Source organism: Callorhinchus milii, unplaced genomic scaffold, assembly GCF_018977255.1.
Source record: "Callorhinchus milii isolate IMCB2004 unplaced genomic scaffold, IMCB_Cmil_1.0 Scaffold2, whole genome shotgun sequence".
NCBI lineage: Eukaryota > Metazoa > Chordata > Chondrichthyes > Chimaeriformes > Callorhinchidae > Callorhinchus > Callorhinchus milii.
In genome coordinates, this window is record NW_024704743.1 from 23,835,909 (window position 1) to 23,855,539 (window position 19,631).

At 44.1% G+C, this 19,631-nt stretch overlaps 1 protein-coding gene across 4 annotated transcripts in view; it reads left to right on the top strand.

The window, feature by feature from the left end:
• The window catches only part of LOC103176257 (catenin delta-2), a 447,491-nt gene that overhangs the window by 258,288 nt on the left and 169,572 nt on the right, over window positions 1-19,631 (top strand). For 3 of the 4 annotated variants that reach the window (XM_042331893.1, XM_042331894.1, XM_042331890.1), the window contains exon 7: window positions 3,144-3,338. The exons of the other annotated variant lie outside the window; for it this stretch is intronic. In XM_042331893.1, the coding sequence (XP_042187827.1) occupies window positions 3,144-3,338 (195 nt within the window). The remainder of the gene's footprint in view (window positions 1-3,143; window positions 3,339-19,631) is intronic. 4 annotated transcript variants of the gene reach the window in all.

Genomic DNA, 19,631 nt, shown 5'->3' on the forward strand with positions numbered 1-19,631 from the left:
AATATAATGTCAATTAAATGATTGGTTAAAATAGGGAACTATAACTGGGAGCTTTTCATGCTGGAAAGAGGTTGTGAGTAGTTTATTACAGGAATTTTCCTGTGATTCTTGCTATTTTCAATATATAGCAGTATCAGAAGATGGTATTATAAACAAAATAAGTTTGCAGGCGATCGAACAACTGGATTCAGAAGCATTTGGTTCCTTTTAATAATGGGGTCAGTAAGTGGCATCCGCAGTTAATGTGTTGAAGTGTAGTTTTATTAATCTGGGTGTATGAAAACAAAGACTAAATATAACAGTCATACAGTGTACTAATTAAGAAAGGTTAGGGATTATTGTAGATAAATTGGTGAAACACTAATGTCAGTGTCAGCCTGCTGCCAATTGGCAAGTAAGATATTGCATTACATCAGCAAACATTGGTTTTGAAATCAAGAATGATTGTATCTTTTCTTCATAAGGCATCGTTCAGACCTCATCTGAAACATCTGGGTGCAAAAGGTATCATCCTAGATAATTCCAGGTTTTAGGCACATAATTTATGAGGGGAGGTTAAGGAAAGGAAAGTGGCTTTGTACTCTTTGGGAGAGAGATGTTTCTGAGATTAAGTAATTTATCTTTTCAAGCTAACAAAGGGATTGACAAAGTTGGTGATGCCATGTTATTGTTCATGGTGAAAGGTTTAATTTCAGGGATACAGGTTAAAAATAAAAGGGTTAAATGATTAAATAATAACAATAATAATTCTTGTATTTGATAGACATTTTATCAGGTCAACAGAACATCTCAAAGAGCTTCACTGTGAAGGGTAGTGATTGTGTCGTCCTCCCGACTTGAAAGACACTATACAAATTTGTTGTTTGTTTTGTATTTTTTAAACAAATTTGATAGCCTATTTGCACCAAGCAATAAAGTGAACACTCAATTTATCTGGAGGAGTGGGCCAGGACACTGAGAGAAACTCCCTTCTCTTTTTGAATAGTTCTTTGGGATCTTTAATGTTCATCTGAACAGGCAAAAGGGGATCTTGGTTTAATGCCTCATCTGAAGGACGGCACCACTTTAAGCGCTTCATCGAAATGTCAACCTGGTTTGTGAATTCAAAGTCCCAATTTGAGATGTGAATCCACAGCCATCTGACTCAGAGATAAGAGTGCTACCAACTGAGCCAGGTTGACACCTGGCACACAGAATGATAAAATGTGGAATGCATCAATACCGAACACCATCAAAGTGATATATTTTTGGTTCAGGACAGAAATAAGGGAGAAATAAGGGATTCAATGAGAATAAAAGTGCAGTGGAGCTTGTTTGAGCTATGTTATAATTGGGGTAGTGACATCCTCCTAGCATGTAGAGGTAAGGAGATGAGTAAAAATCAGAAATTGCAGGGTAGGGAAGAACACAGTCAAAATAAGTTGATTCACTTCCTCACTAAATTGGCTCTTGCAAACTGCATGTTGCAAACACCTGCTGTATACAACCTTTTAAGAACCTGTTAGAGCCAGCTGAGTGTAGACGAATTGCCTTTCTCTGGACTTCACTTACTTTCAGAGGCCACACTACGCCCAATGGGATGTGTAATGTGAGGCAGTTCCTGCTACTGATGGCTCAGCCTGCCTAACCCTTGGTTCCTGGGTGACTGTTATCATCTGTTAATAATGGGAAGTGATCTTCTGGTTGGCTGGCTGGCTAACACTAATAATATATAGCCACAGCGTACCTACATTGGAAAATGGACTTGTAATCCAAGAAAAATATAACTGCCATCTTTTTGTATTGTTTTTTCTATTATGATAAACTGCTGCATGAGAAGCTTTACATTATTCTATTATTGAGAGTTTTATTTTTATTTCAAGGTGATCATACTTGGCTGGGCTTTCTTGGTTCTGCACCCTGTTGTCAACAGGGGTGTAATTTTACCACATTCACAAAAGGATTTAAAAACGGAGCATCTTACACAATGTGTTTGCGGCTAGCCCTCTGGAACACAGCTCGGACCTGCTCTGACACCAATCTACAATTTTGCGCCATAAACCATATACCTTGCAGTAATGGTCAGCCTGAGAACCGTGCAGATACCTGCAGTATTAGCGGTATAGGTTAGAAATTGTTTTCTGAATCTTACAAATAATTCGTAAACCGTACTTTTTCCCCTTTGTGACCAATATATCACATTCATCTAAGTGAATGGGTATCAGAACATGGAATGGAATCCTTTTCCGTTTGGGGCACCCAGTGTATCGATATAAAGTCGTGTACCAAATGCAAGGCTTATTACTAGTTATTAAAGCCAGCCCCACAGGAGACTAAAGCACTTACTGTGCACCGCCTGACAGCAAGCTCAAGCGTGCCATTGGTGGGGTCCACTGGCTACATGAAGAAAGAAAAAGGGCTAAATCTTTTTAAATCATAGAAATGTGCGAGCAACACCCCCAAAAAACACACACCTGTTAAAAAAATTGTCTCCTCATCCCTTAACAGTGTGTGTTACCCTCCAGTCTCTGGAAAGGATCCCCTGTTGAATGACAATGAATGTTCATGTTTCTCAGACCAGCCAATGTTCAGTCTGAGTGACAATTTAACCAGCACCAGTTGGTATATAAATAGGTGTGTGATTTTTGAGATGATGCCAGTAGTGACCTACTTTGTCTCCTGTGGGGCAGGCTTTAAATACTTATATTAATCCTTGTTTTTGGTATAACGACTTTCACATCAGGAGGATGTCCCAAAGCGCTTCACAAGATTTGTAATGAACTGGAGTGCTGTGTGTTTGTAGGCGAATGTAGCAGCCCAATTACGCACAGCAAATTTCCTTGTCCTCTACCTGGTACCTCAGAGCTACACGGCTGAACTCCACAGATCAATGGGCCAGCAGCTAGTGGGCGTGACCCTCTATCTGCCGGCTCAAGATCAGCATAGCTCTGAAGCTCGACTTGCTTCACCATCAAGACAGACACCTGTAAAAGTGTTTCCTAACAACACTAACAAGCCAGCAACATTACCGATGGTGCCTCAGACCTGAACTGCTGTGTCGGGTTCACAATAAGGAAATATTTTCTGGTCATTCTGTGTGTAAAAGTTTCCAAATTGCCTACAGATCTGAATTTTCAAAGAGTTGTTTTCTTCTGTGCCTGCAGCCAACTCCCGGGCATCCTACAGTAGCCAGCACAGCCACCTGGGCTCAGACCTGCGGACATTACAGTCCCCAGAGCACCACATTGATCCAATTTATGAAGACCGAGTCTATCAAAAACCCCCAATGAGGAGCTTAAGTCAAAGTCAAGGTGATCCACTGCAGGCATCACTCACAGGGACATATCGCACCAGTACAGGTAATGTGTGAGAAATTATTCAGGCAATGTGTGTACAATTATTCAAGTAATGTGTGTAGGTATTCAGATAATGTGCATACAGTTATTCAGATAATGTGTGTACAGTTATTTGAATAATGTGCATACATTAGCCAGTCATTTTATGTTACTTTGCCGGAGATTGGGGTTGAAAATTATATGATGACTCCTGCCAATATCTTCTCCAGTTCTGATCTGAACTTCTTAACCTCCCCTGACCTGACCTATTGGTGCAGTAACTTCTAGTCTGAGAATGCTGAATTTTCAACCCCACCGATGTATTTATACATTTTATAAATAACATTTTATAAATGTTTTATTTGCCCTCTCTCTCCTCTACATTCCTTTCTTTTCCCCCCTCCAAAATGTATACATTAGAATGTTCAGTGCCGGAAAACGTTATTACTTAGCCTGGCCTTTCTTAAAATTAAGTGTTAAAAGTTCTTGTGACAGAATATTTGGGATTTACCTAAAAGTTTGGGGGTCTGTTTCCTTTGGTGTTTTGCGCACTGCCCTTTTTCAGATTTTGAGTCCTGGGATTCACAAGTTGTTTGCAATACAATATTAATGCATCAATTCAGATTTGTGAATAAGGCAGGATTCCAAGGCAAATTAGACCCCCATCACTATGCTGACCATGCAGGCAGTATATTGTCATCCCAGGTTTGGGATGAAGTATTTATTGCTGTTTTCAGCTTCTTGTTGCAAATGTGCTGTTACAGAAATAAGAGCAGGTTTGTTCAGCCAGATCAGTGACTGGGGAACAATGAATTCTCTGGCTGTATCCACCCCAGGATCCATTGGATTGTTTATTATTTTTATTCAGTCTTTTAGTTCTATGTGCAGCTCTTAAAGTTGTGTCAGAAAAATCAATTTCCCATTTCTGAAACAACAAGCTCTGCAGTCGCCATGAAAATCCAACCCGCAGTCTGCTTCTGTCAGAACATGCAGTGAAGGAGCGGTGGGTATCGCGCTGTACTAGCAAATTATGCAGCCTGCCTCAGGACTGTACAGACTTGTTTTGACCTAAACATAATTCAGTGATCCCACAGTGTGCACACCTTGAGGTCAGATTCATTGCTGTTCCTAGATATTAATATCAATAGACAATGGACACACACCTATCCTTGCTTCATAGAACATCAAATTAACTTGAACCTAGCTCTGATGCACATACAAAACATTTAGCAGGTGCAATATTCAATGGCCAAACTAACCTTGTAATTTCAGGATTCTATCGGCCAGCATGTCCTTCATTATGTGTTTTATAGAATCAGGTAAAAGTGAGAGGAGTCTCAATTTAAGGAAGTGAGTAAGCTCAGGACACAGTGCAATTAAACTGCAGTCTCGGTGTGAAAATGCTAGTCGTGCATCAGGTTGCAGTTTATGACAAAGGAGTTCAGCACAGAGGTTTTTTTTGTAAAGAAAATATTTGATTCTAATCTGCACTGAAGCTTATTATACTATGGAAAATACTAAGTATTATTTTCAAGGCTGCCCCATACACATACCCTCTGTGGCTAAGAGAACAGGTTTGAACCTGTAGAAAATCCACCTGAGTCTGGATTTACACTATTTGATTTGTATTTTAGTATCCTGAATTAGCAAATTTTTAACTGTATTCTTACCTTTAAAGCTGTTTTTTGGAGGTTATTTTAAGAACAACAGAAAAGTAGCTTGAAAATGAGAACTCCATTTAAGGATTTTACAAATTCTGTGTTGCTCTGAAATGCTAAGGAAATAGTAAGTCTGGAACCAGGCGGAACTTCTCTGCTCCATCCCGATGAGTTGTGAAATGTATATCTAGGGGAGGTGTGAAGGAAGATGACATGCTCACAAACATTCCCTTCCGCACTGTAGGGAGTACCTGGCCCCACGCAGTGCAACTAAGACTGGGAGCTCAAGCACGTTTGAAGTGGGGCCACCTCTAGGATGTTGTACTAGATATTAAAGATCCCCAGGCACTATTCAAAAAGGCAAAGGAGTTTCTCCTGGTGTCCTGGACAACAAACCCACATGAAATTGGTCATTCACTTCATAGCTGTTTATGGAACAATGCTGTGTGCAGAATTGACTGTCGGATTTGCTCCACAAAATACACAGTCCTGACACTTTTCAGTATATCCTGTGATGCACTTGGGACATCCTCCCAAAGTGATAGGTGCTGTACCAAATGCAAGGACTACTATTATTTATATTATAGACCAATGCCAACTCCAAAAGCATTTGTGATCTCTCATCTGCTATTAAAAGTTGTCATCTTTCTATCAAAGGTTACACTGCAGGACTTTAATCACCTTGACTCTCCTCCCCCCACTCGCAGAGTGCATTATGTTGAACTCTAAAGTGTCCTATTTCCCAGCACTAAGATCCTTGATGAGTGTAACATTCACTAAACACATTATGATCTAACCTTTTTTATTTCAAATGGTCACCTCGTTAGGATTGAGGTCAGAAAGTATTTATTTTATTTATTTCTTCACACAGAAGGTTGTGGAGATGTGGAACACTCTGCCTCACAAAGCTGTGGAGGTGGAATCAATAGAGATGTTCAAATGAGAGGTCGACAGATACTTAGGCAGTAGAGGTATAAGAATAATAATAATAATCCTTGGATTTGATATAGCGCTTTTCATGTCTTCTTGATGTCTCAAAGCGCTTCACAGAATAGACTGTAAAGTGAATTGATCGTATATTTGTGGGCGAAACGCAGCAGCCAATTGCGCACAGCAGTGTCCCACAAACAGTCGTATTAACAGTACTAAGGGGTATGGTGAAGAGGGAATGGTATTGAGATTTAAAAATCTGCCAAAATGTAATAAACTGGTGGAGCAGGCTTGATGGGCCGAATGGCCTCCTCCTGTTCCTGTTTTTCTATGTTCCCATTGGATTTATGGGAGAATTTACTCCATAATTTGTGTCGCAATCAGAAAACAACTGAATCCTAATGTTGTCGTCCATGTGCTGTGAGGTGAACCCATTTCTGGGATGTAAATTGTCTCATGAAAATGTTATCACACAAAGAAGCCATTCAACCCATTGACTTTTTGTAAGTGTTAGCTCCTCTTTGTATCCATCCAGTCTAATCCTATTTCCTCTTCTTTCCCCCACACTCTTTTATTGCTTTATTCTGCATGTTTACCTAATTCCCTTGGAAATAGCATGATCGACTCTGATTTAATAACCCGTAAGAAAATTTCAACCTCTACCCTTTTTGTTTCTCTTATCTTTAATAATCTTGAGTTGTGATCCCTCAGATAATCCATCCCTCTTTTATCTCAAAATGTCAAACAGGTCTGTCAAATCCCTCTTAATCTTATGGAATCAGAGAAAGTACAGCATAGGAGGAGTCCTTTTGGCCCATTGAGTGTAAACTGGTGCTTACTTACTAACTGCAACTAACTGTAGCTAACTTGTAATTATGATTTCCTGCTCTCTTATATCCTTTCTTTTCAAATGTTTATCTAATTTCCTTTCAAAGGCTACCACAGTCTTAGACTCAAAACAACTGGTACCAAAGCATTCCATATTCGGATAGCTCTCTGCATGGACAATTTATGCTAACCTCCCAATCTTTTCACCAGTAAACACAGACCTATGAGGTTTTGTTGAGCCTTTCATCATACCCATATCTTCTCATCTCTGTTATCATCCGATGAATCCACATTCCCAGTTCTGTGCCCTCTGTGACAACTGGAGCAGGTGCTTTCTATGTCTTGCATTTTCTCAGGACCTAAATGAATGTATATTACATGTGCTGCTGTAACAATATAGGTGCCGTAAGAGGCTATTGCAGTGTTGTAAATTCTGTGGCACCGTTGAAGATGTCTCCTTTGAATTTCATTTAATCTCTTCTTTCCTTCTCTCCCAGCTGCTGGTCTGACCAGGGGGAATTGTTTTGTTTCCTTTATTCAGAATTTTTTTTTAAGAAGCGCTGCAGGTGAAGCTTAGCGATCAGTGGAAACAATGAACATTATGGCATACGTACATCAGCTTGAGTTTAGCCCTCAGAGACAACACGTGATCAGCACTTAGCTTCACCTTGTGCCACCACAGTCAACTCTCCCAACATACATAGGCTTATTACTCACAATTGCCCCAATTAATGTCTTGATGAGGGACATGCTGTGCTACAAATGTTTCCATCAATTCTTTTTTCACACATTGCCTCTCTTTTCTATTCCTTCTTTTCACCCTTTCTCTCCTTTTTTCCGTCCTCTTCCCCCCTTCCCTTCCTACTTCATAATATAAAGTAATGTAAAATCTTCAAGTGTAAAATAATGTCATGCAGTACCTTCAAATTCCTTCAGCTATACCAACAGTTGGGTGAAAAAAACATTTAACACTGAACTTTGGGTTAATGAATTGTCCACTCTGGAGTATAAAGACACCAGCATTTCCTGTTACACTATGCTGCTCCCCAGTGATCCTTGCCTCAGTTTGCTCATCCAAGCTTTGTCAGTATTAGACCAAGGCTTGTGACCTTCCAGGCTACCCTGGAGAACGCTAAGCTAAGCATTTAGATTTCCAGAGTTTCACCTCTGCTCTGTGTAATGTACCAGTTGATCCTTGGGGTAAGCCCCTTTGAGAATGCTGGCTGATGTTATTGCCTGCATTTCCCTCGCTACCCCCTCAACCAATGCTTCAGTATCAAGGCCTAGTTCCAAACTTGCAACTGTGCTGTCCCTGATCCAAATTAAGAACCACAGGACAGTGTCAATTTTGTTAGCCCCAATGTAGTCTTAACACATAGGTTACATTGGAAATTAAAGGGAGTCAGTAAACTGGCCTATTGTTCCCTCATTGGTGACTTTGACATTTTGGTGAAAATTACTTTCAAATGAAAAAGTGGTCTGAATGGTCAGTGGCTGGCAATGTCCACAAGGTAATAATGCACTGTGTCTGAGTGAATTGGGCTTTTTTTGTCTTGAGTTAGAAGTTGTATATTTTGAAACATCAAGCCCTTCTTGGAGTCCTGTACCTCAGTGGTTAGAGCACTCGCTTCGCAAGTGAGAGACCTGGGTTCAATTTCCGACAGGGCGAAATATTGTCAAGTTTCCTTACTCCACACACCTCTATTTACCCAGCAGTAAGTAGGAACCCAGTTGTTAGTCAAATGGCGGATTGCTTTTCTGGGGATATTAATTCCTTCAAAAAATATTAATAATAAATTGGTCACTTTATCCATGACTATTTGTGGGACACTGTTGTGCGCAATTCGCCCACAAAATAAACAGTCAATTCGCTTTACAGTGATGCGCTTTGAAACGTCTCGAATACGTGATAAAGTGCTGTATCAAATGCAAGGATTATTATTGCTATATATATATGCACACACATATTTATATACACAGCTCTTTTGAACACGTCGTGTTGATGGTAAACTCCAAAGAACTTTAGCTAAATATATCCATGCAGCAGATATTTGTGTGCAGAACAAAGCCCCTATCTCACCCCATGCTTTGTTATTGCCTGCTATCTACGCTCTCACATGAAGAATCAAGGATTGGCAGGGGTATCAAAGGTTAAGAACATAAGAAAATGCTGGACGATAGAAGACCAAGGTCCATCTAGTTCGCCTTCCACCATCCTGGCAGTCACTTGACATGTTGTGTCCTAAACTGTATACTGTATCCTAAGATATTATTTTTTGGCAGAAATCTTTCTAATTTATTCTTGAAACAAACAACATTTTCTGCTTCCACCGTCTGCTTAGGGAGCCTGTTGTATAAGTTTACTACTCGCTCACTGAAGTAGTGTTTCCACAGATTTGTTCTCAATTTACCCCACTTCAATCGCAGGCCATGTCCTCTGGTTCTACTGTTCAGTATAAAACAGCTTATCATGGTCTACATTCCCTCAAGGAAAAAAAACAATAATAGATTGGTCACTTTAATCCACAACTGTTTGTGAGGCATTGCTGTGCGCAATTGGCTGCTGCGTTTCGCCCACAAATATACAATCAATTCACTTTACAGTATATTCTGTGAAGCAATTTGAAATGTCTAGAAGAAGTGAAAAGTGCTGTATCAAATGCAAAGATTATTATTACATTATCTATTCCTTTCAGAATCTTAAAGACTAATCATATCAACCTCAACCTTCCCTTCTCCAGTGTGAACATGCCCAATTTATCTAATCGTTCCTCGTAATCCAGTCCCTCCAGCTCCTTAATCATTTTGGTTGCCCTCCTCTGTATCCTCTCAATTGCTGGAATATTCTTTTTATATTGTGGTGACCAGAACTGCACACAGTATTCCAAGTGCGGTCGCACCAGTGATTTTTCCCATATAATACAGTCAATACCCTTTACAGTATATTCTGTGAAGTGCTTTGAGATGTCTCGAAGACATGATAAGGTGCTATATCAAATGCAAGGATTATTATTATAAAGTGGCAGGATTACCCCCGATTATTTCGGCTCAATCTTGACATCTGTAAATTTAGCCACTGTGCTTTTGACTCCTAGCTCCAGGTCATTTATGAAGATGTTTAGGAAAATATATCCATGCAGCAGATATCAGATGTGGAGTCATGTGGCTTTGTGGTTAGAGCACTTGCCTCGCAAGCGAGAGACCTGGGTTTGATTCCCTGCAGGGTGAAATGTTGGGCAAGTTTCCTTACTCCACATGCCTCTGTTTACCTAGCAGTAAGTAGGAAACCAGTTGTTAGTCAATTGGTGGATCGCTTTTCCGGGGGTATTAATTCCTTCAAAAAAATAATAATAATTTGGCCACTCAATCCAAGAAATGTTTGTGGGACACTGCTGTGTGCAATTGGTTTAGTTTGGCAGGATCTCCCCTTCATAAACTCACATTGGCTATCTTTTATCAATTTATTACTGTCCAAAATGCTCCATGATCTTATTTTTAATGAAAGTTTCCACAACTTTATCCACAAAGGTTCTCTATGGACCACAAAACAGGATCGTTGGGAAGGAATGGACGAGAAAAAAATTGAATGGCTCATATTTGATATGGTCATAATAATATAGTAATAATTTGGTCACTCAGTCCACGACTGTTTGTGGGACACTGCTGTGCGCAATTGGCTGCTGAGTTTTGGCCACAGGATGCACAGTCACTACACCTTTTACAGTATATTCTGTGAAGTGCTTTGAGACGTCTCAATGACATGATAAGGTGCTATATCAAATGCAAGGATTATTATATTGTATTATTATTCCATGTCACTGGCAACTGGGAGATCTCCCTACTAGTTGGGCTTACTTTGTTCACGGTGTATCTCCTGTCGGAGATCAGTCTCACCAGATCTACATAGGTCAACCCTCGAGTGGAAACTCAAACATGCTCAGAATTGCCACTGGAAAAGTTATGGGAAGGCAGAAAGGAATGTTTCCACACAATCTTAATGGTGCATGGAATGCTTTGCTGTTGAGACTAAAACCATGATAACACGTGGGAGGGATTTAGATTAGCATTTGAAGAGGAATAATACAAAAGGATAATTGAGAGGGTGTAGCAGATTTGGAATAATTAGCTCTGGTGGATGAGGTTGCACCAGCCTAAATTTTATAGGTCAATTAAAAAAATAATCCTTGCATTTGATATAGCACCTAAACAACAACAACAACAAGATTCCATTTATAGAGCGCCTTTCACGTCAGGAGGACGTCCCAAGGCGCTGCACAGTTGGGTCATGACCCGAGCAGGGGGGAAATGGTCAGGGTGAGGGAGGGAAGGGAGGGAGAGAGGAGGGGAAATGGTCAGGGTGAGGGGAGGGAAGGGAGGGAGCGAGGAGGAGGAAGAGAGTCGAGAGGGGAGCTGAAGGCACGGTCAAAGAGAAAGGTTTTGAGACCGGCCTTGAAGGAGGAAAGGGAGGAAGCAAGGCGAAGGCACTGGGGGATGGAGTTCCAGAGCCTCGGGGCTGAGAGGCTGAAGGCCCGACCACCGATAGTAGGGCGGTTGGGGCGGGGGACGTGGAGCAGACCGGAGCCAGAGGAACGGAGGGTACGGGCAGGTAGGTAGGGGGATAGTAGGTTGGAGAGGTAGGAGGGAGCAAGGCCGTGAATGGCCTTGTAGGTGAGGATGAGGATCTTGAAATCAATCCTCTGGGGGATGGGGAGCCAGTGGAGGCGAGCGAGGGTGGGAGTGATGTGGTCCCGAAGCCTGGTGCGGGACAGTACACGAGCTGCAGAGTTCTGAATGACCTGCAGCTTGTGGAGGGAGGTGGCGGGAAGGCCGGCGAGGAGAGAGTTCCCATAGTCCAGCCTTGAGGTGACAAAGGCGTGAACCAGGGTTTCAGCAGCGTGAGGGGTGAGGTAGTGCCGTAATCTGGCGATATTCCGGAGGTGATGGAAGGCGGTGCCAGTTGTGGTGCGGATGTGAGGGAGAAAGGACAGCTCAGGGTCGAACAAAACGCCGAGGTTCCTGACTGGCTTTGAGAGGTGGAGAGTGCAGCCTTGGATGCTGATGGTGTCAGCGCCTGAGGTGCGGAGGCGCTGACGTGAGCCAATCAGGAGGGCCTCGGTTTTTTGCACGTTGAGCTGAAGAAAGTTGTCTCTCGTCCAGGACTCGATGTCGGACAGGCAGGCTGTCAGGACATCGGTGGTCGTGGAGTTGAGAGTAGAGGAGGAAAGGTAGAGTTGGGTGTCATCCGCATACATGTGGAAGTTAACCCCATGTTTGCGGATGATGTCACCAAGGGGGAGCATATAGAGGGTGAAGAGGAGGGGACCGAGGACAGAGCCCTGAGGGACACCACATGAGACAGTACGGGGGGTGGAGGAGAAGCCATTCGTTGAGACGAAGTGAAGACGGTGGGAAAGGTAAGAGCTAAACCATTCAAGGACAGTGCCTTGAAGGTTGAGGTGGGAGGACAAGCGGTGGAGTAGGATAGCGTGGTCGACCGTATCGAATGCTGCCGATAGGTCGAGGAGGACGAGGAGACAGAGGGAGCCCTGGTCACAGATGGTCAGGATATCATTGGTGACCTTGACCAGGGCAGTTTCTGTGCTATGAGCAGCACGGAAACCTGACTGAAGGGGTTCAAAAAGAGAATGGGTGGAGAGGAAAGAGCGCAGTTGGGAGGCGACAACTCTTTCCAAGACCTTGGAGAGAAAGGGGAGGTTGGAGATGGGCCGGTAGCTTGATAGCTGCGACGCATCAAGGGAGGGTTTTTTCAGGGTGGGCGTGATGATGGCAGTTTTTAATGGAATGGGGACAGAGCCAGAGGAGAGGGACAGGTTTATGATGTCAGTGATGTGTGGGGCAAGAAAATGGAGCTGGGAGATAAGGAGTGGAGTGGGGATGGGGTCAAGGGAGCAGGTGGTTGGTTTTAGGGATAGGATGAGTTCAGTGACAGAGGGTGGGGAAACGGGTACGAAGGTGTGTAGGGGAGGATGGGTAGGAGTCGGAGTGTGGGAGGGAAGGGGTGGGTGGTGGGTGGAAGTTGGAGGGGAAGTGACCGCGGAGCGGATTCCCTTGATCTTGGATTCAAGGAAATCCAGCATCTCCTCGCAGTGAAGGTTGGAGGAGATGACCTGCGCGGGGTGGCGGGGGGACGGAGGAGTCGGGATGTGGTGGAAAACAGTAGCCTGGGGTTGTTCTTCGCCTCCAGGATTATCCTGGAGTAGAAGGACGACTTGGCCGAGGCTAGAGTGGAGCGGTAAATTTTGAGGAGGTCCAGCCAGATTTGTCGGTGGACCGTTAAGCCGGATTTGACAAAGGTGCGCTCAGCAGCCCGCACCTGGCATTTCAGTGAGCGGAGGTGGGTGGTGTACCAGGGGGAGGAGCGGGAGTAGGAGACAGTGCGGGAAGTGATGGGGGCAAGAGTATCGAGTGTGGAGGAGAGGATATTGTGGAGGAGGGAGAGAGGAGAAGAGGGGTCGGTGAGGGTTGAAGGCCAGAGGGAGAGGAGTTCAGAGGACTCCAAGGCATCGGTTAGGGATTGTGGGGGTAACTTCTTCCAAGGGCGGTAGAAGATGGTGGTGGGTCTGGTGGAGGTGGGGAGGGGGGTGGAGGTGGTGAAGGAGATGAAGTAGTGGTCGGAGATGGCCTTGTCGGTAATAGTGACATCCGAGACACTGAGGCCCCGGGTGATCACCAAATCGAGTGGGTGGCCGTGACTGTGAGTGGGGGAGTTTATGTGTAGGGAAAGGTTGAGTGAGGAGAGCAGGGAAGAGAAGTCTGTGGAGATGGAGCAGGAGGGGGTGAAGTGTAGGTTAAAGTCGCCCAGGATGATGAGGCGATCAGAGCAGAGGCAAAGAGATGTGAGGAGTGTTGAAATGTCAGAGATGAAGGTGGGAGAGGTTTTAGGGGGCCGGTAGAGGAGGAGGATTTTAAGGGAGAGGAATGAGGGGTGGGAGAGGGTGAGGTGCTCGAAGGAGGGGAAAGAGCCAGTGGAGTAGGGGGATAGGGCAAGTGGTGTCCTTGAGATAAGGGCAACACCACCGCCACGGCGGTTGGGGCGGGGGATGTGGTGGGAGGTGTAGCCGGGTGGCGTGGCCTCCGTGAGGGGGAAGGTGTCGCCTGGGGTGAGCCACGTTTCTGTCAAGGCCATGATATCAACGTTCTCATCAAGGATGAGATCGTTGATGACCAGGGCCTTGTTGCAGAGGGAGCGGACATTTTGCAGTCCGATGTGGAGGGAGCGGTTGACAGAAGGGTGTGTGGGAGGGGAGGGGGGTCCAGGTTGTGAGGCAGGGGTGGGGGAGATGGGGATGAGGGAGGAGAGGTTGACTCCCCGGGTCTGTGTCCGGGGTGGCTGGCGAGAGTGGTGGGGAATGGGGCAGTCGGTGTGGCTGCTGCTGGACAGCCAACGCCGAGTGCCACGGTGAGCCCGGCGGAGGATTCCCAGACTGGAACAGAGGGAGGTTGTGGGAGGGTCAAGTGGGGATAGAAGACGAGAGGGACGGAGAGAGAGGAGGAGAGAGCGGGAGAGATGCAGAGGGGGGAGGGTTTGGGGGGAGAGAGGAGGGGGGAGGGAGGGAGGGGGTGAGGGGGCTCGGGTCAAAGCGGCAGCCATAGTGCGCACGCGGGGACCGGGAGCGAGCGGTCAGGTGGATGGCATTATCCCGCAGATTGGGGCATCGAACCCAACAGGACCATAGTGGGCTCTGATGTGAGCCCTGGGGTGGGGGGGGGGGGGGCGCGGAGGGTTTTTTTTTTTTTTTTTTTTTTTTTTTTTTTGTGCGCGCGCACTCACCTGAAAACTAATCTATGACGTCGCAGTTCCCCCGCTCCGCCCCCACACCTCCCTCCCCTCCCGAGCTGCACTCGCTCCGGCGTCGAGTTTAAGTACCTGGGTCAGTAGGCCTCCTCCTCCTCAGTTATAACAAATTCATTGTTATAAAAAACACTTTTATGGTTTTCTGTTTTCCACCTACAACATTCACATAAAACTAGCCATAACTCCTTGGCTCTCAAGTACACAAACTGGTGAAAGAGGAGGGAGTTTCTCCCGGTGTTCTACCCCAAAATCCCCCAGATAAAAAGTGGTCATTCCCTTTTTATTTTTTCATGGGGCTTTGCTGTGCTCAAATTGGCTGCCAAAAAATACAGTCGCTGCACTCTGCAGTAAAATCCTGTGAGGCACTTTTGAGACATTTTGACAATGTGATAAGGCACTATATCAAATGCAAAATTGTTATAATTGTATGCATTTATGCAGTTAGCAGCTTCAGTACTGTGGCCAAGCAGGCAGGTTGTTAATCTCTGGATCACTATGTGCCTGCCTGACTTTGGCAGATGTGCACGCTCGGAGCCAGAGAGAGCTTGACCTCACTTTACTCCCCTCCGAGGAGCAGATTTGCCTAATATCTCAAAACGGAGAAAGGTTGAGTGGACCCACCAGCATTCAAGCTTCTAATCCAATGCTCAACCGGCTGAGCTATCCTGTATCTTACCTCGGGGGGCGGGGGGGGGATTCAATTCTGCTCATTAGGGAACTCCAAAATTTGGAGAGCTTTGGTGACGGTTCCAGCACAGATTTTTTTTCGCTTCTGAATAAACATTTTCTTCTATAGCTTTGATTTTTTTGATGTCATTTTCTCCAATTTTATCTCCTCTTCCTGATATCTTGACTGCAGAGAATCAAAGCAGGAGACTCTTTCACCTCCCCACCTCCTCCTATTTCCATATGTAAGTGCCAGTTACTCAACTCATTGCCCCCTGTCCTCCGTCCCCGACCCAAAAATTCAATATGTCCAGAAACACTGGCACGAGCATGGATTCTTGTAGCATATTGGTTAGAGCACTCACCTCACAAGCGGGAGGACCTGGGGTCGATTCCAGGGCAGGGCGAAACCTTTTGCAATTTTCTTTGCTCCACATGCTCTTTCCAGGGGTAATAATCCCTTTTTTGAAAAATGTGGTTACTCAATCCACAGCATGTATGTGCTACACTGCTGTGCGCAATTAGCTGCCGTGTTATACCCCAAAAATATACACTCAATTCAATTTATAGTATATTCATCTCAACAACTTGATAAGGCACTATATCAAATGCAAGAATTATTATGCATTATACTTAACATGATTCCACCAACTGGTTTACTCATTCTCCACATTACAATGCTCACAATAAACATCGTCACAAAATGCTCTGTAGCATCGCCTCTCTATGAGATTCTTATCAATAAAAAAGACTCCCACCCTATGCATTATATTAGTTTGCAAAAACTGCCAAACAACGAATTCATCTTTTGTCTTGCCTCACTATGGTTATAGTAATACATTCCTGTCAGTTTGTAATCCTAAGTGTTCTTGAGAGTTGGTGAAGCGTGGTAGATGGTATTTGCCACGCTCTTTCAACCGTGAATAATCTTGATGGCAGCCATGTGTAAATACAGGAGCCAGTCTAACCCCCACGCTCCAACCCCCCACCCCGTATTGCTTGCTAAAGAGGTAAACGCGGATTAATGAACCGCCTCGCTGCTTCAGATAATGAGGGAACCATCTTAAACCGTCTTTCCATTTTGTTAAGTGCCACTGTTGTGAGTTGCAAATGTCGCCTGCTCTTCAGTGGAGTCAGTGCTGTCTTTATTACAGTGTAATGTGAAGTCTGGCCAGACTGTGGCTTTCCTACCAGAGCTACATGCATTGAATTACAATATGTTTTACTTTGAGCTGTCAATGCCAGTTTGTCATAAGCAGTAAAAAGCCACAAAGTCTTGTAGCTAGTCCACTGGGTCAGTTTTGAAGATGTCCTGAATCTAAATAGAATCAACTTAACGGGTTGGAGGGAGTAAAATGTGGGTGTGATGTCTGATGTGGTTTTCTGCTTTACTACACTGTATTAATGATGGACTGTATGACACGTGACACTAATAGTGGACTGGATTAATCTGAGTTAATGGTGGACTGGATTACACCATGTTAATGTTGGACTGGACTGCATCATATTAATCTTTGCAAATCCAACACCTTGGGACGTCCTCTTGACTTGAAAGGCGCTATACTACAATAACAACAACTTGCACTTATACATATCCCTCCATTCAGGGTAGCGTCTCAGAGTGCTTAACAGTGGCAGAGCTGACTCTTGAGTCGGGGGGGTGGGGAAGGTGGGGGGAGGTGACCATAAACATGGTCGAAAAGGAAGATTGTCAAGCAGGACTTGAAAACAACAATAATAAAATTACATTTGTATAGCACCTTTCACGTCGGGAGGACGTCCCAAGGCGCTGAAAGGGGAGCGACGGGCAAGGCGGGAGGGTTGAGGTTCAAATGAGGTTCAAGTGTTCAAATATAATTTGTTGTTGTTGATAATAGTAGACTGTACTGCACCATGTTAATGGTAGACTGGACTTCAGCGTGCAATTCTGCACTTCAATGTTCTGTAGCATGCTGTACCTCACAGTGTTTGGTGTGTTTTACAGTAGTGTGTTGTGCTGTCGTGTGGTGCATTGGGGGGTGGTGTGCTGGACCATGCTGTGATGTGCTTTGTTAAATGCCAGCAGACATTTATTCAAACTTCTGATTTATTTTGACTAAATTGACAGTCTCACCAGGTGCTCCAGAGGGAAAATGAAGATTGTGGCAGAATAGGTAGAGTTTCATTCTGCATTTTTGTCCCATATTAAACCTGACCAGAGGAGGCCTGAAATTCAGTCTATCTTAGACAATAAGACTATTTCGTCTTAAGTTTTACGATTGCGTAGATTTGCAAAAAAAAATTACATTTGGTCTTAAATTAGAAAAGGGTTGTTTTTAACAACTATGGTAAAACATTTTGCAGTTTAAGATTGAATTTAAGAATTTTGCACAGTTCTACGCTATCCTAAAATTTAAGACAGAATTGTTATTGGCTAAGACTCAGTGACATAATAATAATAATCCTTGCATTTGATAGAACGCCTTATCACATCTTCAACTTGTCTCAGAGCACTTCGTAGAATATACTGTAAAGTGAATTGACTGTATATTTTGTGGGAGGAATGCAGCAGCCAATTGTGCTCAACAGTGCCCCACAAATAGTCGCGGATTGAGTGAATTTATTTATTTATTATTTCAGGCCTGAAGTGCTCAGTCCTGGCTCCGATGTCCCATTGCTCAGTGTAGAATCTCTTAATATGATAAACTTCCCTGCTCCCCGTGCTTTAATGACAATTTATCTTAACAGTAATATCAAAGGGGATCCAGATGATTGGCGAAACCATTAACATTGTGTCACATAGAGAATATTGGTGGTATCAAAATAATACTAATTCTCATTTAAGTGGACATACCAGTTTTAACGTTTAATTGTCCAAAATGACATTTTGGACAGTACTGTGTCTGTCCTTGCTGAGATTGTGCTTATTCGCTGACTCCACAGCCCATTTCAGACCAAAGAGGTCATTGTGTGGCTGCCATATGTTGGGAATTATATAAGAGGAAATCTGACACTGATCTGCCTTAGTTTGTAAATTCAGAGTCCTCTTCTTAAGAGTAAACCAGCCTGATATTTGTCAAAAATTGTTGAATGCAACATTTTCACCCTGCCTTGAACCCTGGACATTCATTAATAATGTTTCCTGTGCTGTAATCCCGAAATGACTCTTGTGAGTGTTTCCTGCGCTTTCCAGTGCTCCCTAATCCCCCCTCCGCAATTCCCACATAATCATCCCACTTCGCAAATGTCTTTTCTCCTGAAGATCCTGAATGTGTCTAAGAAGACAAGAATCTCCTCAGGTTGTTCTGACTTATCCCTGACTGGCAGTCCTTGTTTGCAGATGAGAATTGCTATCTGTTTTACCAATGCAACCAGTAGACTTTGAACCCTTAACAATGCATTGAGTCTCCAAGATAATTCGGCCTCACATTTAGAGCTTTGAAGTTAAAAACAGAGCCCAAAGCTAGAGTTTGCTCATTACACAGCCAAGGTTTTCTGTTTTGAAGTATATTACTGGAATCATTTTGTTCTGTATACTTGGCGTGTGCTGGAGCTGAGTCATTTAACTGTTGAAACTCACTACAGTTTAGCAATTCACCAAATTGTGTTACTCAGATCAGAGGGGATGGTGTCTGCACCAGCAACTAATTCAAGTGAGATCAATGGAGTTCTCTGATTTTTTTTATACATTTATTGCCTTTGGCTCCCATCACTGAGGTCAGCAGTGTTACTGGCCAGTAGAGAATGCCACCAAGACTGGTAAATTTACTGATCGCGGGAGAATCATCACAATGCCTGTTATTCGCTGAGTGATATAACTGTTAGATAACCACAGATACCACAAGATGCACAACTTATGAGTTGTGGATGCTCTGGAAGATTAGGATATGAAGGCTGGTTATTGGTTTATTGTTAGGACTGAAGTCAGCAATAAACGTGGTAGTGCAAAGAGTGCAAAGTTAGTAAAGAGCAAGTGTCCAACAATAGGGTAAAATTTATTCTAGTCGATAATCAGCAGCAACAACAACAGCAGCAAAATTACATTTGTATAGCGCCCTTCACATCGTGCGGACGTCCCAAGGCGCTAGACAGACAGAGTTACCGACCCAAGCTGGGGGTGGGGGAGGGTGGAGGGCAGTGGGGGAAGCAGGGAGATTGAAAGCATGGTCAAAGAGGAGGGTCTTGAAGGTGGCGAGGGAGGAGGCGAGATGGAGGGACTGCGGGGTGGAGTTCCAGAGGGTGGGTGCAGAATGGCGGAAGGCCTGCCCACCGATAGTGGGGCGAGCAAGGCGGGGGACGTGAATCAGGCCAGAGCCCGCTGAGCCGAGAGAGCGAACAGGGTGATAGGAGGTTAGGAAGTCGGAGAGGTAGGTAGGAGCAAGACCATAAAGGGCTTTGAAAGTGAGGACACAGGATCTTGAACTGTATCCACTGTGTGAT